General features: G+C 40.7%; 3 protein-coding genes across 6 annotated transcripts in view; all 3 read right to left on the minus strand.

The window, feature by feature from the left end:
- Positions 1 to 5,464, minus strand: part of xpo7 (exportin 7) — a 33,194-nt gene extending 27,730 nt beyond the window's left edge. For both annotated transcript variants that reach the window (XM_028463576.1, XM_028463575.1), the window contains exon 1: positions 5,310 to 5,464. In XM_028463576.1, coding sequence (XP_028319377.1) covers positions 5,310 to 5,447 — 138 coding nt within the window. In that variant the 5' untranslated portion in view covers positions 5,448 to 5,464. The remainder of the gene's footprint in view (positions 1 to 5,309) is intronic.
- Positions 5,465 to 5,944: 480 nt separating this feature from the next.
- Positions 5,945 to 14,999, minus strand: dusp11 (dual specificity phosphatase 11 (RNA/RNP complex 1-interacting)). Of its 3 annotated transcripts, none has more exons than XM_028463597.1 (9): positions 14,829 to 14,999; positions 12,848 to 12,923; positions 12,644 to 12,775; positions 12,236 to 12,359; positions 7,624 to 7,731; positions 7,484 to 7,559; positions 7,332 to 7,409; positions 6,721 to 6,882; positions 5,945 to 6,159 (listed from the first exon to the last, which is right to left on the minus strand). In XM_028463597.1, the coding sequence occupies exons 1-9, from the start codon at positions 14,864 to 14,866 to the stop codon at positions 6,099 to 6,101; spliced, it is 855 nt and encodes a 284-aa protein (XP_028319398.1). In that variant the 5' UTR covers positions 14,867 to 14,999; the 3' UTR covers positions 5,945 to 6,098. The 3 variants fall into 3 exon arrangements, with proteins under 3 accessions (XP_028319398.1, XP_028319397.1, XP_028319396.1); XM_028463596.1 differs by lacking the exon at positions 5,945 to 6,159 and adding an exon at positions 6,174 to 6,474 and having other exon boundaries at positions 6,517 to 6,882; XM_028463595.1 differs by lacking the exon at positions 5,945 to 6,159 and having other exon boundaries at positions 6,174 to 6,882.
- A 1,383-nt stretch (positions 15,000 to 16,382) lies between these two features.
- The window catches only part of LOC114473789 (drebrin-like protein), a 13,218-nt gene continuing 6,946 nt past the window's right edge, over positions 16,383 to 22,654 (minus strand). The window contains exons 9-14 of the mRNA XM_028463585.1: positions 21,997 to 22,096; positions 21,686 to 21,904; positions 18,169 to 18,228; positions 17,719 to 17,816; positions 17,574 to 17,622; positions 16,383 to 16,696 (exon numbers count right to left, since the gene is read on the minus strand). Of these exons, the coding sequence (XP_028319386.1) occupies positions 16,560 to 16,696; positions 17,574 to 17,622; positions 17,719 to 17,816; positions 18,169 to 18,228; positions 21,686 to 21,904; positions 21,997 to 22,096 (663 nt within the window). The 3' untranslated portion in view covers positions 16,383 to 16,559. The remainder of the gene's footprint in view (positions 16,697 to 17,573; positions 17,623 to 17,718; positions 17,817 to 18,168; positions 18,229 to 21,685; positions 21,905 to 21,996; positions 22,097 to 22,654) is intronic.

Below are 22,654 nucleotides of genomic sequence, written 5' to 3' on the forward strand. Positions count from 1 at the left end.
TGCTGAAAGCATCATTATTACATTTATGACAACGAGAAGAAAAAAACTAAAGCCACTGCTTTTGTCTTTAGTTTTCTTAATTTTTTGTGGATCCATCAAATACAGCTCTGTGATTGGCTGCAGACTGGACACTGTGGAAGCCGTTATTGTGGATAACAGGAATCTCGCCAGTGCTGTTGAGCGTAGCCCCCCCCACCCTCACGATGCTGTGATTATGATCCCTTATGCCAGGGATGGGCAACCGTTTTCACAGCAGGGCCACATTATCAACATTAATGCAATAACGACCATGAGAAAACAAAGGGTTTTGTTTTTGTTTGCCCTCTTTTTGTGTTGCTTTTAGGGGTGTTCCAATCCGATATTGATATCGGCTCGATATCAGCCAGAAAACGAATATCGGATTTTATCGTGCTGCATCTAAAATCTCCGATATAAATCATATTATATTTATTCAATTGTAGAATACTGTAGATATTATGTTGAAGGTTAAAATGGATGTAACTAATTGGTTAATAATAAATGGGTCAGTTTTTCTCATACCTACTGTTGCTGACTATTGATCTCTGTTTGAGTGACATCACTGGATAAAGCGTTTTCTAACATTCCACACTACAAAATAAGTAATATAAGTATGTATGATTCGCGCTGATATCGTATCAGATCGATAGCGACATCTCTCAATACTCAAGGCTGCAATATCGGTATTGTATTGCAAGTGAAAAAGTTGTATCGAGTTGTTTTGTTGTTCTTTTCTGAGTTTTTAGTCATTGTGTGTGTTTTTGGAGTCATTTTGTGTGTTTATCTGTCATTTTGAGAAGTTTGTTATTTCTAGTGTGTTACATTTTGTTTATGGTTGTCAATCTGAATGCTTTGTTGTAGTTTTTCTGTATTTTTATTATTTTTAAGGTTTTTTCGGTTATTTTGTGTAATTTTGTTAGCATTGTGTACATCTTTGAAGTCATTTTGTGTTGTGTGTATAGGTGGTGATTTTGTGCGTCTGATGTCCAATCCAATTCAATTTATTTATAACGCACCATTAAAAACAACTGAGTTGACCAAAGTGCTGTACCACAAGGCAATATAAAAATACAGTTATAAATACAACAGTACAGTGACATCGCAAGCTACAAGTAGAACAGTAAAACTCATCTTCAACTCTAGTTAAACGCCAAAGAGAACATGCGTGTCTTTAAGGTGTGATTCAAAAACAGGAAGTCAGCCTGTCGAATGTACAGAAGCAGCTCATGCCACAGTTCGGGACCAACAACAGAAAGCGTTTGGTCTCCTCTAAGTTTGCGATGCGTCAGAGGGACCATAAGCAACGAATGATCTGCTGACCTGAGTGAACGTGCTGAGGAGTAGGTTGGACAGATAACGCAGGGCAAGGCTATTGAGGCATTTAAAGACAAACAGAATTTTTAAGTCAATTCTGTATTGGGCTGGCAGCCAGTGAAGCAAATATGATCATTTTTTTGTGAGCCAGTTAAAAGGCGCGCAGCAGCGTTCTGAAGCAGCTACAGGCGCGTGAGCAATGACTGACTGATGCAGGAATACAGAGCGTTACAATAGTCCAGCCGTGTTGTGACAAAAGCATGGATCAGTATTTCAAAATGATGCCTTGACTTTATCTTTCCTAGTTGCCTCAGATGGAAAAAAAAAAAAAAAAAAAAAAACTTGCCTTCACCACAGCACCAATTTATTTGTCAAATTTACCATTTTGATCCATTTTCACTCCAAGATTTGAAACCGTGGGCTTGACAAACTGTGAAAACGATCCTAAGTTTACCAAGACGGTTCTACCAGAATTGCTGGGCCCAACTAGGAGAACTTCAGTCTTTCTATCATTGAAGTGCAAAAAGTTAGCAGACATCCAGGATTTGATTTAATCAATGCACTCCAAAAGTTGTGGTACTGAATGCATTGTCACGCTTCAGAGGCACATAGATTTGGCTGTCATCAGCATACAAGTGAAATGACACCCCAAATCTACAGAGAACAGACCCTAGCAGTAGCAGATACAAAGAAAACAGGAGTGGCCCGAGGAAGGACCTTTGCAGTACTCCATATGACAGGGGGGCTGTGGAGGAAACACAATCCCCAACTTTGATGCAAAAACTCCTCTCTGTTAGGTACGATCGGAACCATTCCAGAGCACATCCCCAAATGCCAACCAAATTTTCAAGACGACACAGGATCCACTGTATCAAACGCAGCGGTCAGGTCCAACAGCACCAAAGCCACAGTGTGGCCAGAATCAATCAACATTAGGGATGTCCCGATACAACTTCTTCACTTCCGATATGATACCGATATTGCAACCTTGCATATCGGCCGATACCGATATTGATCCGATACAATATCAGCGCGAATCATACATTCTTTTATTACTTTTGTTGTGTGGAATGTTAGAAAACGCTTTATAAAGTGGTGTTACTCAGAGAACAATAGTCAGCAACAGTAGGTTACTTTGTTGAAGTCACCAATGGATAGAAGTGCTGGAGTGGAAAATTTTATCGGAGAGCTCATATCGATGGTTTTAGATACAGTCCGATAAAATCCGATATTTGTTTTCTGGCTGATATTGGACCGATATCAATATCGGATCGGGACACCTCTGATGAACATCACAATATCATTAAAAACCTTGATAAAGCTGACTCAGTACTGTAGAGGTTCTTAAAACCTCAAGAATCTCATGCTCATCCAAAAATGTTTCCATCTGATTGAAAACAATTTTCACCAAAATTTTAGACAAAAATGGAAGCTTGGAAATAGGGCGAAATTCAGAAGGATCGTTAGAAATAAGGCCCGGCTTTTAGTTATGTCCTTTTTGTGAGTTTATTAATGAGTTTTTTTTGGGAATTTTTAGAAACTTTGGGGGGTTTTGTATTATATTGGGCTTCATTTAACTTTCAATTTCTAGATTTACAATTTTTGGTGGATTTGTCTTGGGGGCCACACGGATTTAGATCGAGGGCCAGATGTGGCCCTTGGGCAGCCAGTGGCCCATGTCTGCCCTACGCTGTGTTTCAACCAGCGTAGGGGGCTTTTCTATCGTTTCTCGGAACTCTCTTAAATCTGCATAACTGAGTAACGCATACATCAGCCACACTCTATTTAATATCGATTTGCTTGGATCCTCCCCTCTTTACCTGAGGACCCCTGCAGTCACTTAGCTGCCCTCGATGTTGCGTGTGTGCATCCTCCACTTTGTAATCCATAATTATTGTCCACGATAAACTGTTCTTTAACCAGACGTAGCGGCACATGAAGCTGCTCATCATGTTTATAACTGGCTTTGGATCATTCTACAATCTACATGCACGCACACGGATGTAAATACTGTCTGGCTGAAACGGATTCGGGCTTAAAGACACATTGACTTCCTTCGGGTCAGACGGGTTCAGGCCAGACCCCCCCACGACACTTGGGCCGGCGGTGCTCGCGCGCGCACTACGCGATGCCCCTACGCTTTAAAAAATTCCTGCTGAGAACCCTGCTGTTATTATCGTCACGGATAACATTGAGCATCGACTACTGCAGCTTAATAAAACTTGCCCTAAAATGTAGAACGTAGAATGGATTTAGCTTAGTTAGCATATTTGGTGTGATTTCTATTAGTTTAATCGCAAAAACGTCATCCAAACGTTGAAAGACGATGAAACAAAAACCAAACAAAAATGTGCAAACTGAAACAAAATTGGGGACATTTTAAAACGGAATATCGAAGTTTCTTATGCACGTCTGTATATAACAATGCAAGTCTTCAAAATAAAACTTATTGTATTTAATGAGGCCAAAACACAACTTCTAGGATATGCTGGCAGATACTACTGCACATCTTCAGAAAAGCCCACAACCCTGTGTAAAGAACAGGTACTCCAATGCATTTAAAAATCAAGCTGAATGTTTACAGACTTTATAATCCAACAGCAGACGGAGGTCGTTCAGTTTGAATGAGTTTACAAAGATTTAGAGTAAAAATGTTCTTTTTTTGAATGGAGCCTGGCACGGGCATTCGTCCCAATATGTGGATGTTCTTGAAAACCAGGTCAATGCAAACTGCCGAACGCACAGCATTCAACACGTGGTCCCATTTTTACAACAATGTTTCTGTTCAAAAGCTCATCCAGTCATTCTACTCCACATGTACGGACACATTACAGAGAGGAAACATCAGAATCAGTTATAAAACACTCAAATCAAGTTGTAGTATTTCACTTCCCCCGCACGGAGCAGCTGCAGATACCACAGCACACACACAGTGTTAGCAGGTGGTGCTAATGTTGTGGCTGATCGCTGCTCTGCCTCGGTTGTTTTCAAACAGGCGCCGGCGGGAGATGCTAACGTTAGCTTAGCTGCTAGGATGCTCCGCCGTTTATGGTGTAACAGATCTGCTGCCATCCCAGCAGTTTGGTGACAGTCACTCTAGTTTCAGGTCTTGCGTTTGAATTAACAGCTTTAAAGGTAAGACAACTGTGTAAAAACTACATATTATCACTTAAAACAAAATAATACAGCTAACAAAAGCTAATCAACAACAAATAGTAGATAAGTTGAGATAATAGGTAACTACCTGAATACAGCATGCATTTTAACAGGGTTCTTAATACTTCGCTGCTTTTAGTCAAAAAGTTGAATTATCTTGATTTTTCTTAGATTAATGTAAAAGCTGCATTTAATGCAAAATCCACAGGTTAAATAAATGCTCCGTTAGAACCGGTAACCAGCAGCAACCAAGGACGCAGACGGGAGTTGGTCATCCGTTAGCACGGTAACCAGTTGTTCTAGAACACTGCAGCAAAGCAGCAGGTAAATGTTTAAACTTTGACACACAAAGATGTTGAAAGAGACGACCCGTGCCCCGGCCTGGTTCCCTGGTACCCACGGAAACCCGGCCCGCTGTGGGAGCCCGTTAACGGTCAGACGGCGAGTGTTAGCTCGCTGCTCTCCGTCCGCCTTTTATTGTTTACTTCAGTAAAACACAACGTTCAGACGCCCCGGTGTCCAAACACAGGCCCGTACCGACACCGGTACACAAAGGGCCGGCATCCACAGCCACCCCAGGCGCCCAGTGTTGACCCGGAGCGAGGCTACCGAGGAACGGGCAGCAATGACAGCAGGCCGAGCCTCCCTCACCGGACACATCCCGACCGTTTACCGCCAACAGTCCACACTCAGGCGCCGCCCCAGAGTCGCCGGCCGGCTGCCGGATCCGCACGGCCTCTGCCCGCCTGAAGCCGCCCGCAAAGCCCCGACACCCGCCGAGAAACGAGAACCGGAGACAAATACACCAAGGCTGCGCTCACCTGCACATGATCCGCCATTTTTCTCCATTTCATGCACCTCCACTCCCGCTTATGGAGCTCCCAGCAGGCAGCGCCCCCAGCGGCCAAGAGTGGGAAGGACAGCCCAATGTACTGAAGAAGACAGGACGAAACAAACATGATGTAAACAACACAAAGAAGAAGAAAAACAAAGAAAAGAAAAGAAACAAGAAGGAAAAACACGAGGATGAAAAAACCCCAAGAAGAAACAAGACAAATAAGAAACAAAACAACACAAAGAAGAAAAAACAGAACAAGAAGAAACACGAAGAAAAAAAAAAACAAGAAACAAGACCAATAAGAAACAAATATAAGCAAGAAACAACAATAACAAAAATACAAGACAAATCTGAAAAAACATGAAGAAACAAACAAAAAGAAAGAACACAATAAGAAGCAACAACACAATGCTGTTGTTTACAGGCAGATGACGCCCCCTGCTGGTTTTCATTTTATTAACCACACTGGGAAGATAATTAGTATCCATTTGTTTTACAGTTCAGTTCATTCTCTTATTCATTTACTGTGTCGTTTGACCAGTAGATATAAACCTCTCATACTGGGAATAATGGATATTTATCCAAACTTTGCACAAAAAAGTTAACTCGACGAAGATGCAATTAATAAACAGTATTTTATTTACTATTAAAAAAACACTTCATATTTTACAGAGCAGTTATTGTCCATCCAGTCGGTTGCTTTAGTGGACGTTCCCAGAGTGTCTAACAACAGACTGGGAGGCTGAGCTTATAGAAGCAGATCCCAGTGTCATCACTGGTTCCCAGCACTGAGTAAGCTCAGAGGACGTAGAGCTGCTTCTAGTTCTTCAAGTCTGTGACAGAGGACAGGAACAGACATCGTCAGTAGCTACTGACCTGATATGGACTTTTTCGTAACATTTGTAAAAATATGTTGTGACTGTGAGTTTGTATTTTATCAATTTTTATTAATTCTAAACAATAAAACGAATTAAAATCAAAGCGTTAGGGCGAAAGCTGGCTTTAATTAATCGCTGAAGTTTAAAAAAAGTTTAAAAGGCTTTAAATGATAAAAACTTCAAAGTGTTTCTCAGTATTCCCCCTGCAGCGCCCCCGGCTGGCCCGTCCAATCACAGGGGGTTAAAGCCCGTCCAATCACAGGGGGTTAAAGCCCGCCCTGCAGCGCCTCCTCTGGCCCGTCCAATCACAGGGGGTTAAAGCCCCGTCTGTGGCGTCCTCCATCTCCGTCTCCGTCTGACTCCCGACGGTCACTGCCCCTCACGTGGCGAGAGCGACGATCCAGCCTAGACCAGCTGGGGGGGTGGCGATACTGATACTGCTGGTACTGGTTCTGGTGATGCTGCTGCGCATACTGGGAGTAGTGGTTATGGTGCTGGGGCAGCTGGTATACATACGCGGGGTCCTGATGCTGGGGGGGTTGGTACACATACTGGGGGTACTGGTTCTGGTGCTGGGGGTGCCAGTGCCGGTGCTGGGGGAGGGGGTCACGAGGCATTGCTCTCCATTGGGGCTGCTGCAGAAGGTGAGCAGGGTCAGGAGGCAGTGAGGCAGGGAGCCTGTCGTCATGGAAACAGGAGGAGATTCAGAGCATCATCATTATTGCAAAAAACAATTCTATTAAACACATGTACTGTAGCACCAGTTCATTAGGAATAATTGGCTGTTTGAAAGAGTTTCTCTGGTTTTTGGATCAGTTTGATCATAGTTTTCTGGAGTTATTTTTCTAAAATATATACACTACATATATACAGTATATAAATGTCAAATATTTTGATCTTCACTGGATAACACACACACACACACACACACACACAACTTTAGTCCAGATCGTGTATGTGTCTTTGTGTGTGTACTGAGTGTGTGTGTGTCTGTATTTGAGTGTGTCTGTATGTGTGTTTGTCTTTGTGTGTCTGTCTCTCAGTAGCTCCACCCTCTGACTGTGTGAGTGTGGTCAGTAAGCTCCGCCCTCTGTCTATAGCTACATACAGGTCAGTTCCTCTCTCACCTGTCTCTGTGGCGCTCCTCCACCTGCTCTCCTCTCCTGGGCCTCAGCTCGGCCCCGCCCTCCTCTATCCCGTGGTTACTGATCACAGAGGGAGGAGTCAGAGAGACCGCAGCTATTGGTTCCCACATGCCCTGCCCACACTGGGACCTCACCTCCTCCGAGGACCTGTTCGCAGATCCCTCAAATAGTTATCCCTCTCTATGTGGTGGCCACGAGACGACTCGAACACTGAGGAGAACATACACATTACACACACACACAGACACACACACACCATGTTTCACACACTAACGTTGCAGGGCCTCGTTGGGGTTCATGTGGTCGACGTCTATCAGGTACCTGCAGATCAGGTACCCAGTGCGATTCAGCCCATGTGTGCAGTGAACTCCAATCAGCAGGTCTGCAACAGACAGGAAGGAACAGACACACAGAGACACACAGAGACAGACATACATTCAAACTTTGCTTCAGTGTATAAGGAGGCAACACCAAATGAACACAGCACTACCAGATTCTTTCAGCTCCTGAACGACTCATATTGTAGGAACGTTTGAAGCCCTTTATTTGATTTTAACTTCACAAAAATAAAGGTTTTTGTGTTCAGTGTTTTTAGGAGAAGCCTGATTTAGTGCATTTATACTAGAGGCAAATGAAATGTATTTGTATAGTGAATATCATCCATCTTCAAACCCGCTAATTCACGTTTATCAGGGTCGCGGGGTATAGTGCATATCATACACAAGGCAATTCAATGTGCTTTACGTAATTAAAAAAGTGCAATATAAGACATTTAACAGTTCATAAAGTCAATAAAAACATTAAATCAACAATAACATGATAAAAAAAAATCTCCCTCTCAATCATCAGAAAAAGAGTGTCTAACTATGATTTAAAAATGTTCACATTAGATGCTGACTTTAGCTCTGCTGCAGTTTGTTCCATTTCTTTGCAGCATAACAACTAAAAGCAACACCACCATGTTTACTGTGAGCTCTGGGCTCCACTATCTGACCTGTGTCCATAGATCTGAGAGACCTGCTGGGTTCATACCTGACTAACATCTCACTGATATATTCTGGACCAAACCCATTCACACATTTACACACCAGCAGCAGAACTTTAAAGTCTATTCTGAGGCTGACTGGGAGCCAGTGTAAAGACTTTAAAACTGGACTAATGTGTTCTGACCTCGCCCACTTGTGGCCCAAGTCAACACCTCAAAGATGAAGTCTGCTGTCATGTCAAAAGACAAAGAGCTAAAAGAGATCCAACTCCTCATCAAAGATCTTGAGCACACAGAAGATGCTACATCTATGTTACTATTATAGGAATATACAGTAAGCTGCAATCAGTAGAGTCCTGAGCAATTAACACGTTTAATTAATGACAATAATTACTCCTTTCTGCCCTTAAATATTAGGAGCTTGATATTTCATGTTTATACTTTATATCTTTCATAACTTCATATGGCATTCAGTGTGGACAGCAAAGTATGATTTTCAATGTACAGGGAAACATGTTTTTTTTTTTTACTGTACACATGACAAACGCTTTGAATCTATAATCTAATGATGGTCGCGGCGTATCTTCTGCTCGACAGGTCCTTTATTGCCTCCTTTATCATGTTATAGATCTTAATATCGTCTTTGTATCTCACATGTAGCCTGGCCAGAAAGAGAATTTGAAATTGGATGTAATTTTTTTCAGAACTCTGCGGACTTCCGCGTATTCTTTGTTTTTTCAAAATAAGAGGCAGGTAGTCGTGATCCTAATTTATTTGCTTCTCTTGCCAGGGGAATCCCTTTCTCTGCCAAGCTCTGTGGAGTATTGTCTCTTTAGTTTTGGAGCTTAAAAACTTCAAGATGATCCAGGGCGACGGAGCTTTAAAAAATTCTCAATTTCATTTAGCAGACGATTTAGTCCAAAGAAGACTTTAGACTGGAGGAAAAACCCTTAGTAGGTGCTTCAAGTGTGATTGGCTGCAGGTGCTGCTAACTAGTGCTAGAATAACATGATGTAACACAACTAACTACAAGTAACAATTCAACCATGTCATTCATCATTCAACAACACTCAACATAGTCAGTGGTAAATGTTCACTAAGAGCTGGTGTTAGATCATCTGACTCGTTCTATCCCGGAGGACAAAGAGAAGAGGTTCAGATCAAGCTTCTAAGAGTTCCCTGAACAGTTGAGTCTTCAAACGTCTCTTAAAAGAAGAAAAGTCTGAGTAAAGTAGAATGATGTAACATAATGTTACCATGTGTACAATTGGCTCACAGACATTTTCTGTGTTGTAAATGTCACACTAACGTACTATACACAACTAACTCCATGAGTGTATACTGTCACTACTATACACAGGATGATGAGCGTTCCCACTGAATTATACTCCCAAGTTTCCCAAGATGCATTTGAAACCTACGACAACAAAAACCTGAATCACACTGAGGCTAAATATCTCTGTTTTGATTCTCCACCTTTACTTTGAAAGTTCTGAAAACATTTGAAGTGAGAAAGTGACCAAGTACAATATCAACATGTGCTCATTTGATCCAGAAAACTCACAGAATAATAATGGCTTGGATTTATATAGCGCTTTTTTCGAGGAGACTCAAAGCACGTACAAATACCAGTCACTCACATTAGTCAGTGGTAAGCTACAATGTAGCCACAGCTGCCCCGGGGCATACTGAAAGAAGCATGGCTGCCATTTCACGCCTACGGCCCCTCTGATCACCACCAACATTCATGCACAATCCATACCCATTCATACGAGGCAATGTGGGTAAAGTGCCTTGCCCAAAAACACAACAACAATGACTTGGTTAGAGCGGGATTTGACCCTCCAACCCTTCGGTTATTGGACGACCCACTCTACCACTGAGCCATGGTCGCCACAGAAACACATTTCTTTCTGGCATTTCTGAGATTTTCAGAGAGTGCTACTGAAAAAACTTCCTGTTAACTTCAAAACAAGAGCCCTATTCACAAAAGAGTTAAAAATGAATGATACACAAGAAGAGATGCTTTTATTTTAAGTTTGATTTTTAGCTTGAACCCGTTGTCACGGTCTGAGTTCAAATGGTACTGAGTTCCTCAGTGCGTGACTGCTACGTACTGAAAGTCAAAGTTTCAAAGTTATGGTAAATGATACAGCTCTCATCAGATGAAACAGGTAAAGTGGGTGTCAGAATGATGTTGTCGCTCTCCATGGTGCTGAACTTTAAACTTGTGTTGTTTCTTTACTAGGAACCAGTGGGGTATTCCATAAAGTGGGTTATGTTCACACTCTGAGTATGTTCGGGCTCAAATGAGGGAAACTCTTGAGTATCCCATTCCTGAAAGCACGGTGTCTTCTTCACCGAGTATGTCACCATGGTAACATTGCCCGTGAACTAAACCTGCTCGCTGGCAGGTTTTATCAAAGAAACCCTGGGTCTCTACCTGGCTCCGCCCACCTGAACACCATTTCTCAAGGAACACTTTTTTTTACTTTAACTTTAACACTCTTCTCTGAAACACATTCGTAACATCACACACCACAGACGATGATTTTTTGCAATCGGTAGTTTTCTTTAAAATATTGTTGATGCAGATCATTTAGGGAAAGACACTGAGAGGTTGATCTGCATTAAAACGCCTACTGACATTTGTAGTAAAGTTCCCTGGATACAAACCTGTGGCAAATGTAAAGGGGGAGATGTCAATCTAAATGAATACACACACATGTTTTTTCACACTGTAATAAAGTGTATGGGTATCACTGAGAGCTACTGTGGAACAGCGAGTTCAGTCGGCGCTCTTGGAAGCATAAGGACAGGGGTTTGAATCCAGGCTCAGTTATCTTTTTTATGACTTTTTTTTGGACGTCGAAATGACACTAGCGACTACATTACATTAAAAATCAATATTAATTCAACGTCAAGCGGCCGTCGCTGTCTTTATAACCACTGTAACGGGAAGGCTGTACACATTCCTAACTAACTGGGGCCAAAAAAAGTGAATTACTCCTTGAATACACCTTTTACATTCTAATTATATTTTGAGTGAACTCATCCTTTAGAAACGCATTTAAACTGTAAGTACAGGTGGAGCCCTCTATGCAACAGCCCTCTGCGGCTGCAAAGGCTCCACAGACACATTTTATTGATATTATTCCCCGGTTGACTATAGTCGCTGATGTGGCGCTCTGTGTGAACGCACCTCTGTGCGACCGTGGCTCAGGTGGTAGTGGGTCGTCTTCTGATCGAGAGGTTGGGGGTTCGATCCCAGTACCTGACTATGTGTCGAAGTGTCCTTGGGCAAGACACTGAACCCTAAGTTGCTCCCAATGGTCGACTAGCGCCTTGCATGGCAGTCCTGTCCCATTGGTGTGTGAATGTGAGAGTGATTGGGTGAATGAGCTGATATGTAAAGCGCTTTGAGACTGCTTCAGTGTGGGGATAAAGCGCTATATAAAATCAAGTCCATTTACCATTTCACCATTTACCTTTAGAACAGGCTCATATTCAACAAAACACCAGCTTATGTCATCCATCGGGGTGAAATAAATCACTCTCTTCCGGGTGGTTGCCATGGCAGCTCGTTTAATCTTTGCTCCACTGATGATGACTTTTTATCGTATGCGTGCACGTAAGTAACCCAAGGTTTACATACTCAGGGTTGATTGACCCACTTCATACCAGCTGTAATATAATCAGATACCCAGAGTTTCCCATCACTGGGTATGTTGACCCTGAGTTTATAGATAGACTCAGAGTTTGTTAACCCTCCTTTATGGAATACACCCCATGTCTGTTTGATTGATCTCATAATGGCAGAACCGTGTAAAAGATGTAGTAAAGCTTGGAAGCATGTGCATGTTGCAAAGCGATGTCATGAGTGTGTGTGTGTGTGTCTCACCGTTGTCCTGGTTCTCTCGGATGAAACGACGTACGATGCGTTTAAAATTAAGGATGACGCGATCCGACGGAACCTCATGACCAGCCGTCTTCATTTTTACCCACGACAGAAAATCAGGAAAGTCCTGGACACACAGCACGGTCTGTGAGTGTGTGCGCACATGTGTGTTTCTGTGTGTGTGTGTGTGTGTGTGTGTGTGTGTGTGAGTATGTAAGTGTCTCTGTGTGTGTGTGTGTGTGTGTGTGTGTGTGTGTGTGTGTGTGTGTGTGTGTGTGTGTGTGTGTGTAAGTGTATTAGTGTGTGTGTGTGTGTGTGTGTGTGTGTGTGTGTGTGTGTGTGTGTGTGTGTGTGTGTGTGTGTGTGTGTGTGTGTGTGTGTGTGTGTGTGTGTGTGTGTGTGTGTGTGCACCTGAGGGCTGTAGTATCTGTGTGTAAACGTCAGGTCTATAATCAGACCCAGTTGTTGTTTTTGTTCCTTCATATTTTCCAGAAGTTCAGAGAAACCAAAACTTTCATCTGGACTGAGCTGTTGGCTCAGAGCCTGTAATCAGATTACACACCACAAAGTAATCAGATTACACTGTCAGAGCAGATTTTAAAAGTGAATTCAGACCTGTTTCAGAGGAACTTTGAAGGCAATGAATCGAGTCCCGGCCAGTCTTTTTCCCACAGCAGAATAATCCAACCACCTGAAACACACAGAGGAGGAGATGTTTGTCAGCTGCATGTTAACGTGACTTCATGTTTGTACATTTAGGAACAGATGTGCCACAGTATATAGGCATCTTACAGTCATCTTACAGATATTTACTCAACTCACGATACGATACGATACGATTGGATTCAAGATTTATTTTACAAAATGGGACTGTAGACAAATGATGACTGAAAGAACTTCCTTTAGTTTTTTTGGGAAAATACTAGAAAATACTGTATTATTTTTCATTGTCAAAAAAATCCCTTGATAAACTACTTAAAACAATGCAATTTAACTAAAAATAAATCTTGAATGAAATAAATAACGGAATAATATACCGTATTTTTCGGACTATAAGGCGCATCAATGAATGGGTCTGACCGGGTCTATTTTCATACATAAGGCGCACCGGTTTGTTATTATTATTATTATTATTATTAAGGCTCATTAAGCGAAACAAAATAGTCAGATAAGTCAAACTTTATTCAACTCATTAACAATAATTCTCAACATTGTTCAGGTTTAACACATAAATTATAAAACATTACACTCACTTTTTCAGTTCAGTATGTTGAAGCACAGTACTGGTACATATCACTCCTCGAGGCGTCTGACTACAGTAGCCCTGAAGCGCCAAAAATCCATCAAGTGGTGCAGTTTCATAGTTTACTGAAGTTGTACTAAAACATTTTGACATAATTTCATACATACCTGATTATAAGGGGCACTGTCGATTTTTGAGAAAATTAAAGGATTTTAGGTGCGCCTTATAGTCCGAAAAATACGGTAAATAAAGAAAAAGCCTATTAATTTAAATTCTGGTTCAACAGGAAACTATTCAAAACTCCATAATAGTTCTTTTTCTTTTTAAAAGTGCAACTGAAAATGTATTTTGTGCCTTAACAATTGGACTTTTACAGATATTCACGTAATATTACAGATAGTCTTTCGGTGCTAAAGGGGTAAGGAAACATTTATGAACATGTTTAAGAGTAGTAGGCGATTCCGCTCAACGCCTATGCTACTGGACAAGAGAAGGATAAATATATATACCGCCCTCCGCTGTTTAAAAAAAATATGGTGATTAAATTTTCACAGTATCGATATGAACCGTGATACCTATGAATCAATTTTTAACTACCTTACGGTTAATCGTTACATTCCTACTTGCAGATGTAAATCCTTGTTTTAATCAGAAATAAAATCGGTTAAAAGTGACAAAAAATGGTGAAAAGGGAGGTGTAATCGGATTTTAAAAACTACAGATATTGGTTAAAAGTTGCAAATTGGAATGGCCAAAAACGGACAGAAAAAGTGGTGAAACAAGGGTTCAAAGTGTCAATAATGGCTTAAAAGCGGCAGAAAAAAGCAGGAACAATTAGTTTAAACTGGCAAATAATGGGCCTGCCAAATCGTGAATGTGGTTAAATTGGCTAAAATAGGCATGAAATATGCTGAAAAGAGGTTAAAAGTGACAATAATGGGTCAACATATGTGACATTAGGTGGAAAGGGTTTATGGATGCCAAAAATGTCTTGAAAGTGGAAAAATGTGCAGAAAAGCCATTCAAATTTGATGAAATGGGAGTAATATAGTAAAAATGACTGAAGGTATGTGATGTTGTTTGAGGAAATTAATCACTTTGAACGCTCATTATTTACCAGGTCCCCCAGTGCTCAGTGGGAATGAGAACAAAAATGGATGCTGACATGGAAACAACATGTAAACAACTCCCAGGGAAAAGACAGTTTATGGTCAGAACTTTGAGGACAAACTTACAAAAACAGCGAAGGCTCCTTTAAAAGTTCAGCTAAAATAATTCCTGCATGTAAAACACGTGACCTGCTGATAACTCACGCACTGTCTGTGTTTCATACAAACATAATAATAAACTCACCTGTCCGGGATTCCGCCTCTACTCTGGTGCCGGGACATCCTCGTGATTTCTATAAGACTCCGTTACCAGGCAACAGCATCACAACAAACAAACAATAAACAACAAACAACTAACTTCTGGAAAAGCACACTTCCCCAACGAACTGCGCCGGCAGAGGCGCGTCTGAATGACGTCAATCCAACGTGTCATCCTGTCGCATACTGTGACGTCACATCCTCGCGGTAAAAAGAATAAAAATAGAACGATGATTTTTGTTTATTATTTTGTTTATTATAAATAAATTAATATTAATTTAGTATTTTAATAAAATTCAAAAATACTTCTTTCTGCTGTCCCACACATTAGCATTATACAGGGAGCTAATGGTCAGTTAACAGCCTGCTTGGTGTAAAAGCTGTAGCATTAGCAGTTTCACTGCAACATCTCATCTCAGATCCCTTTAGTTTGAATGTTTTAAACACCTTTCAAATTGCCCTCTCCTATGGGCAATTTAGACTCCAATCAACCTAACAGCCATGTTTTTGGATTGTGGGAGGAAGCCGGAGAAAACTCCTGCAGCATTAAGAGATCATCAAGCTTAAACCCAGGACCTTCTTGCTGTGATGCAGACGCGCTAAGCCACCTTGCACCCCATTATTATTATTATTACATTATATTACAGTACATTATAAAATGAATACACATGTATTTGAGTATTACTGTGCTGTTGATTGATCCTAATACCACTCTTCACATTTTAGTCAAACTATTTCAATTTGGTGTGTTTTGTTGTAAAATGTCAGCGTGACTGCCCTCTATGCGTTGAAACCCGACTATTACAATTGATTTTTGCTATTGGCTGAGAATGGGATTCTGTGACGTCTTTGGACCATCGTACCTCACTAGCTAGCACTGTTGGCCCCGCCCCTTCTATAAAACCTGGTAGGAGGGACTTATGTTTCCCGCTCTCTCAGCCTTGAGTGTTGATTTACAGCTCCGTGTCAGAAAAAAAAAAATAGTGTGTGTATCCCTGTCTGTCTCTGTGTGCGTGTACCTCGTGTCACTGTGTGTTCGTCTTCCTGGTGTGTGTGTGCGTGTGTGTGTGTGTGTGTGTGCGTGTGTGTGTGTGTGTGTGAGTGAGAGTTGGATTTCCAAGGCTCATAGATGGAGAGCAGGGGCTACAGTGTCTGTCGGGTTGTGTGTGTGTATGTAGGAGTTGAGCACAGATCAGCTGTATACTGCTAAGCGCTGTGGGGGCGGGGCTGCTGTGACTGGGCGTGTTACTGCTCCAGGAGCCCCGCCCATAATGGAGGTATTTTTTTTTAATTCCCCTCTAGTGGCAGGTCAACATAAACCAGGAGGTTTACTTTAATTTTATGTTTGTGTAAATGTTGTAAATACATGTCCATATATTGTTCTTGTTTCACCATTATTATTATTATTATTATTATTATTAGTATTATTATTATTATTATTATTATTATTATATCCTTGTTTTTCAAGTTGTATTTATTCCCAATGTGTGAAGTCCTTCTTGCTGCTGAAACAAACCAAATATTCTCACTGCTGGACAAATAAAGCGCCATTTTATTTTGTTTAGTTCTTTATTTTATTATTTTGCGTGAAAACAAACACAGTGTGTGTAAAACCCAGCAAAGAGCATAGTGTTTGTCATCATCTCAGAAACACAGTGGATTTAAGACTTTTATCATTGATATTTGTTTGTTTACAGGTCAATAATGAAGCTGAGCTCTAAATGAGCTCCACGTAGTTGGCTGGAAACATCCCATAATGTCCGTCTGGGCTGAATCCTCTCCACCAACCTTCATCCAACTTCTCGATGTGGGTGATGATGTCATCAGGGTCAAAGGTGATCTCTGTGTCATCCGCTGAGAGAAAGAGTTACAACAAACAATTTACATTAACAACACACAAACACACACCAGGGTTGGGCTCAATTGCATGTTTCAACTACATTTACATTTTCAATTACCCACGTTTAATTACAATTCAATTAAGATTACAGTTACCAGCATTTTTTTCCAATTACAAGTAAATTACAATTATTTTTTTCTCAGAAAGTCAATTATAGTTACGTTCTCAATTACTAAAGTTGAATTACAATTAATCACAATTACTGAGCCTGAAATACATAACCTAATAAAAGTTAACTTTCCTCTTTTGCTAGCTTTCTGTTAGCATCTCTTAGGGTAACGGGTCCTAAATCAGCTGTAACATACACTAAAAACTAATATCTATCATCTCATTTCTTTCCTATCTATTGGTTACATTGTTAGGTTTCCTAATCAATGAAAACATAGGTTTTAATATTTATGGTGTGGGAATCTGAGCCTTTTTTGTGTCACTATACCCAGCTATTTTTTTTAAATGATAAAATGTGGGAACGCTTGATATAAAACATATTGTAATACTTGTTCACTACATATGTGTAGAACTATACATAGAACTGTAACATGGTTCCCCAGTTTTGCGTTAATTATAATTGACAATTTTTATTGAATTTTCATGGCAATTACAATTACAAGGTCAATTACTTAAACTCAATTACAAATTAATTATGATTACGACAGCGACAGATTTTTAAAATTACAATTACATATTACCTTACCATAATTGTAATTAATCATCAATTGTGTGATTATAAATACAATTGACCCCGACCCTGACATACACATAAACACACAACACACACATGCACACACACAAACACACACACACACACACACACACACTGTGTGTATTTACCGGCCTGGTAGTCGTAAACTGCTCGAGCACAAACTCCACGATCCTCAACCTGATGATCAGACAGATTATTAGACAACTGTGTGTGTGTGTGTGTGTGTGTGTGTGTGTGTGTGTGTGTGTGTGTGTGTGTGTGTGTGTGACTCACTGTGGTTTGTCTCGTGATTACAGTCTCATAGATATCTTCTTCAGGTTGAGTCATGGTGGTGGGAGTGTCATGCAGCTCACTATAGAGCGGAGCTTGTTCTGAGGATCAGCCATTACACACACACACACACACACACACACACACACACACTGATTAGACTGTTTATATTTATTGTTGAAAATCACAGGGTACCTTGTGATACGATATGGTTTATGATACATGTATCTTAGGGAGGGCCAGGTGACACTGACAATTATACAATGTTATATAACACATTTATTCATGTATTATTTTGCCAGGAATTCATACAAGGAAAATAGAAATAATTAAATCCAGACTTAGCACCAGCATTAGGATTATCATATTATATGTGGAAGGAGGACGATTATCACTGCATGAATTTATTGTAAAAACCCTAAAATATTATAGAGTTTATGTATAGAGTGGTACCTGGAGCAGCTTCGTCATCATCCTCAAACTCGTCCGACCACTCCTCATCCTCACGATGATCTGTACAGGGAGACACCGTGAGACACACAAACACACACACACACACACACACACACACACACACAATTACAGATATCATTAATTAGCCATGCTAATATTTGACATGTTCATGTCTTTATTCTATTTATTTGTTATTACAAAACAAACAACACAAGTAGAAACACAAAACCATAGAAAAACGTTAAAAAAACAACAAATGACAGGACAGAAGCAGATTAGCTATACAATATACAGTTAATCATATATACAGTACATATAAAACAAAAGAAAAATGAACACGTTCATGTCTTTAATCTGTCTGTGTCGACTGTTCTAGTTTAATGTTTTAAAAACAAAGGAATATTTGCTTGAAAAATGTCATGATGACGTTTTGGCTGAAGTTTTAGACAATGTTTTTCTTTGTTCTATTTACAGAAGGCACTTTTTATACTTTAAATAGGAAACATTGGTTTTATTTATGTTATTATGTTAATTCCAGATTTAACCTTTAATACCGCTTTAACATGGTATTTTAAAAGAAAAATATGATTTTAAATAAATACAAATGACGATAGAATAATTGTCTTATTACGTGTTTAATGTGCACCGTACTTTTGAATGAGATGATCACAGTCTCCATGTGTTTAAACCATCAGTAATAATATGTTTATTTCCAGATCTCCTCCCATTATTGCATAGTACAAAGGTCTATTTATTGATCAGAGATTATTAATGAGAAAGCTCTGAATATACAGAGAGGGAGGGGCTTCAGGGACAGTCACATGGCAGAGCAAAGGCTCACCTGCACGGGAGCGTCTGCAATGTTGGACGTGACATCCAGTGGTGCACACAGCACCACTGAGCTGCTCCCTCTGTTCATTTGAATTTAATATTTAGTGCTGAGTCCAACAACCATTCATCAAACACTTACAAGTCTCATAATTTACATATCATTTAAAGCAGAACTAAATCACTTTTTCACCTTAATAAATCCTTTTCATAGTCTCTGTGAGGGTAATATAAGTGTTTATGGGGTGATTGGGGGGGGGTCTTTCATCTCCCCCTGCTGTCTCTGGACAGAAAACAGCACTTGCAACTTTCCTGCCTCCGACCTGGTGGCAAGACGTACTGCTTTACAGCAGCCCAATACAAACACAGGAACGCACACACACTCTCACAACCCAGCGCTCCGTCAGGCAGCACACACACAAATATCCATCTATCCATCCATCTTCAGATCCGCTTTGTCAGCACACAAAATAACACATCACACACATTTCCATACTTACTTCCGTATTACTCCCACATCATTCATTTATTTTACTTGTCTCTCCTCCTCATACTGTTCACATGGTCATATGGGACTATATGTGTCAAAGCACCCTTAGTGTCACTGTTGTATTAGGATTTTTCTTTTCAGTGATCGGTTGCTACTGTCTTGGGAGAGCAAAGGTACGCATGTTGCTGTGGGGTGGGGCAGGTGGTGGGGGGTGTAGAGTGTTTACAACAGTGACATAACCAAAGAGAGCAAGTTACTTAGTTCTGATTTAATTGTGAGTTAATACCGCACTGTCTTTTATTAAACGCTGACAGGTGATAAAATAACCTTATCAAACTCACATGATCACCTTGTGATCACATGCTGCAGCACGTGTACTGACTAAAACTAGGAGAAGAGATCACATTACTCCTGTATTAGCCTCTCTGCATTGGCTTCCCATAAAATATAGAATAGAATTCAAGATTCTTCTTCTCACGTATAAAACCCTAAATGGACAGGCACCAGTCTATCTCAAGGAGCTTGTAGTGCCATACAATCCCCCCAGAACACTACGCTCTCAAAATGCTGGACTACTCGTTGTTCCATTTGTCTCTAGAAGTAGTATAGGAGGAAGAGCTTTCAGTTATCAGGCCCCACTTCTCTGGAACCATCTACCAACCACGGTTCGGGGGGCAGACACCCTCTCTACCTTTAAGGTTAGGCTCAAAACATTCCTCTTTGATAAAGCTTTTAGTTAGGAACCAGCTCATAGCTCATAGTTAAGATGCAATAGGCATAGACTGCCGGGGGGGGGTCTGGCATGCTCGGTTGGAGAGAGGTTGGAGAGGGCGTTAAGAGAGAGGTCATTTAGGTTAGAGAGGGACCGGAGAGGGTCCCATTCCTCTCTAACACTCCCTCTATGTCTGCTTCTTCCCTTGTGTGTTTGCTCCTGTACTCCTTCTGGCTTTTGTCTTGCAGGTCCGTGGGATCCTCAGTGTGGAGTTACAGAGTCTCAACAACTCTGTCTCCACCCTTTCCTCTGCACACACCCAACACAGCATAACGTGGATGGCTGTTCATCATAGGAATGGGATCCACACAAGGTTCCTGCTGCTAAACAGAAGGTTTTCCTTGCCGCCATGATGAATTCATGTTGGGTGTGGGATACATATGTATGTGTATATAAGTATATATGCATATGTGTGTATCCATAAAATGAAGAGTCCGTCCTTAAGACTGCTCTACTGTAAAGTGCCTTGAGATACCATTGGTTATGATTTGGCGTTATACAAATAAAAGATTGATTGATTGATTGATTGACATGCTTCAGATGTTTTCTATGATAAATTGACTAAATAACACCAATTTTAACCCTTTACTACTTTTAAAATGTTCAAACCACAGTAACTTCTTAAACATGTCTGTTCTTTATTTTCACTGCTCTGTAACAGATGATGTCACGTCCTGTTGGTCTCAGCATTGGTTTCTATTGGCGCATACGCCCTCACGTCTCTAATCATTAAATCTGTGATCAATCTTGTGGGTCTAATGAAGACGAGCACTTAAGCTAAACACTGTCAGCTGCTTGGCTCAGCTGGAGAGCTCCAAGCTGGGAAGAGTTTGATGAAATGGGAAAAGCCAACATAGTCACAGACGGCTTAGCTAAACCAGGCTTAAACTATAGGCCTGGCTCTACTGAGAACACTTTGATGAATAACTCCCCTTGTGAATCCAAGTGACCAAGGAAACCTGGTGGAAAACAAGTGCCAAGATCAGAGGGAGACCCCCCGTAAAAGCTACGCAACAGGAAGATTTGACCAGGGCCAAGGCTCTCGCCCTGAGTTTGTAAATATCTGGAGGTGGATGGACAAGGCGTGAAGCCACGGAGGGAAATAGATGCCAGGCTGAGCTTTGTTAATGATTTCAGCTTAAACCGTCCAATAGAATGACATAGGATAATACTCTAGTACTGGGCTCTTATCTGCTAGACAGAGAGCTGATCCTGATAGCCTAGTAAAGGGTTAAAAACAGCTGATCTCACAACACACACAGAACTTAAACTGTCCCTGAACGCAGCACAGCGCCACCAACAGGCTAACAACTAGGAAGCAGCTCAGATCCTTTTCACACCAGCTGTTGTTTGATCAAACACACACAGACAGACAGACATATAGACAGACACTCAGACATATAGACAGACACACAGTGCTGTTGTACCTTCAGTGTGAGCAGTTGATCTGTGAGTGTCTGCGGGGGTCGGAGACACAGAGAAGGGTGGGATAGGTTCTACAGGTAAAACTAAGACAGGTGTCACAATGGGTGATGTCACAGTGGGTGATGTCACAGTAGTGGGGGGTGTCACAGTGGGGGGTGTCCACTGAATTTCCTCCTCATTGTTGTTGTTGGTCTGAGAGAGAAACGGACTGCGCAGCTTCCCTACAGGTGAACAAAGCAGCTCACATCTCTGTTTGTTTGTTTGTTTGTTTGTTTGTTTGTTTGTTTGTTTGTTTGTTTGTTTGTTTGTTTACCTGGCTTGTAAACACTGCTCCTGCTGTCAGAGGACGTCTCTCTCTGCTGAAACAATTCTTTAGGGTTGAAGGATCGCTGAGAGATCAACGCTTTGGCCTCCTGACACACAAACAGCAGCGTTAGTTTTAGACTAAACTTAACTCAGACTAAACTAAACTAAACTCAGACTAAACTAAACTTAACTCAGACTAAACTAAACTAAACTCAGACTAATCTAAATTAAACTCAGACTAATCTAAATTAAACTCAGACTAATCTAAATTAAACTCAGACTAAACTAAACTAAACTCAGACTAATCTAAATTAAACTCAGACTAATCTAAATTAAACTCAGACTAAACTAAATTAAACTCAGACTAATCTAAATTAAACTCAGACTAAACTAAACTAAACTCAGACTAATCTAAATTAAACTCAGACTAATCTAAATTAAACTCAGACTAAACTAAACTAAACTCAGACTAATCTAAATTAAACTCAGACTAATCTAAATTAAACTCAGAGTAATCTAAATTAAACTCAGACTAATCTAAATTAAACTCAGACTAATCTAAATTAAAATCAGACTAATCTAAACTAAACTAAATTGAGACTAAACTAAAGTAAACTCAAACTAAACTAAACCAACCTCATGACCTTTGATGTGACTATAACATG

This window comes from Gouania willdenowi, chromosome 12 (genome assembly GCF_900634775.1).
Source record: "Gouania willdenowi chromosome 12, fGouWil2.1, whole genome shotgun sequence".
NCBI classification, from domain to species: Eukaryota; Metazoa; Chordata; class Actinopteri; order Blenniiformes; family Gobiesocidae; genus Gouania; species Gouania willdenowi.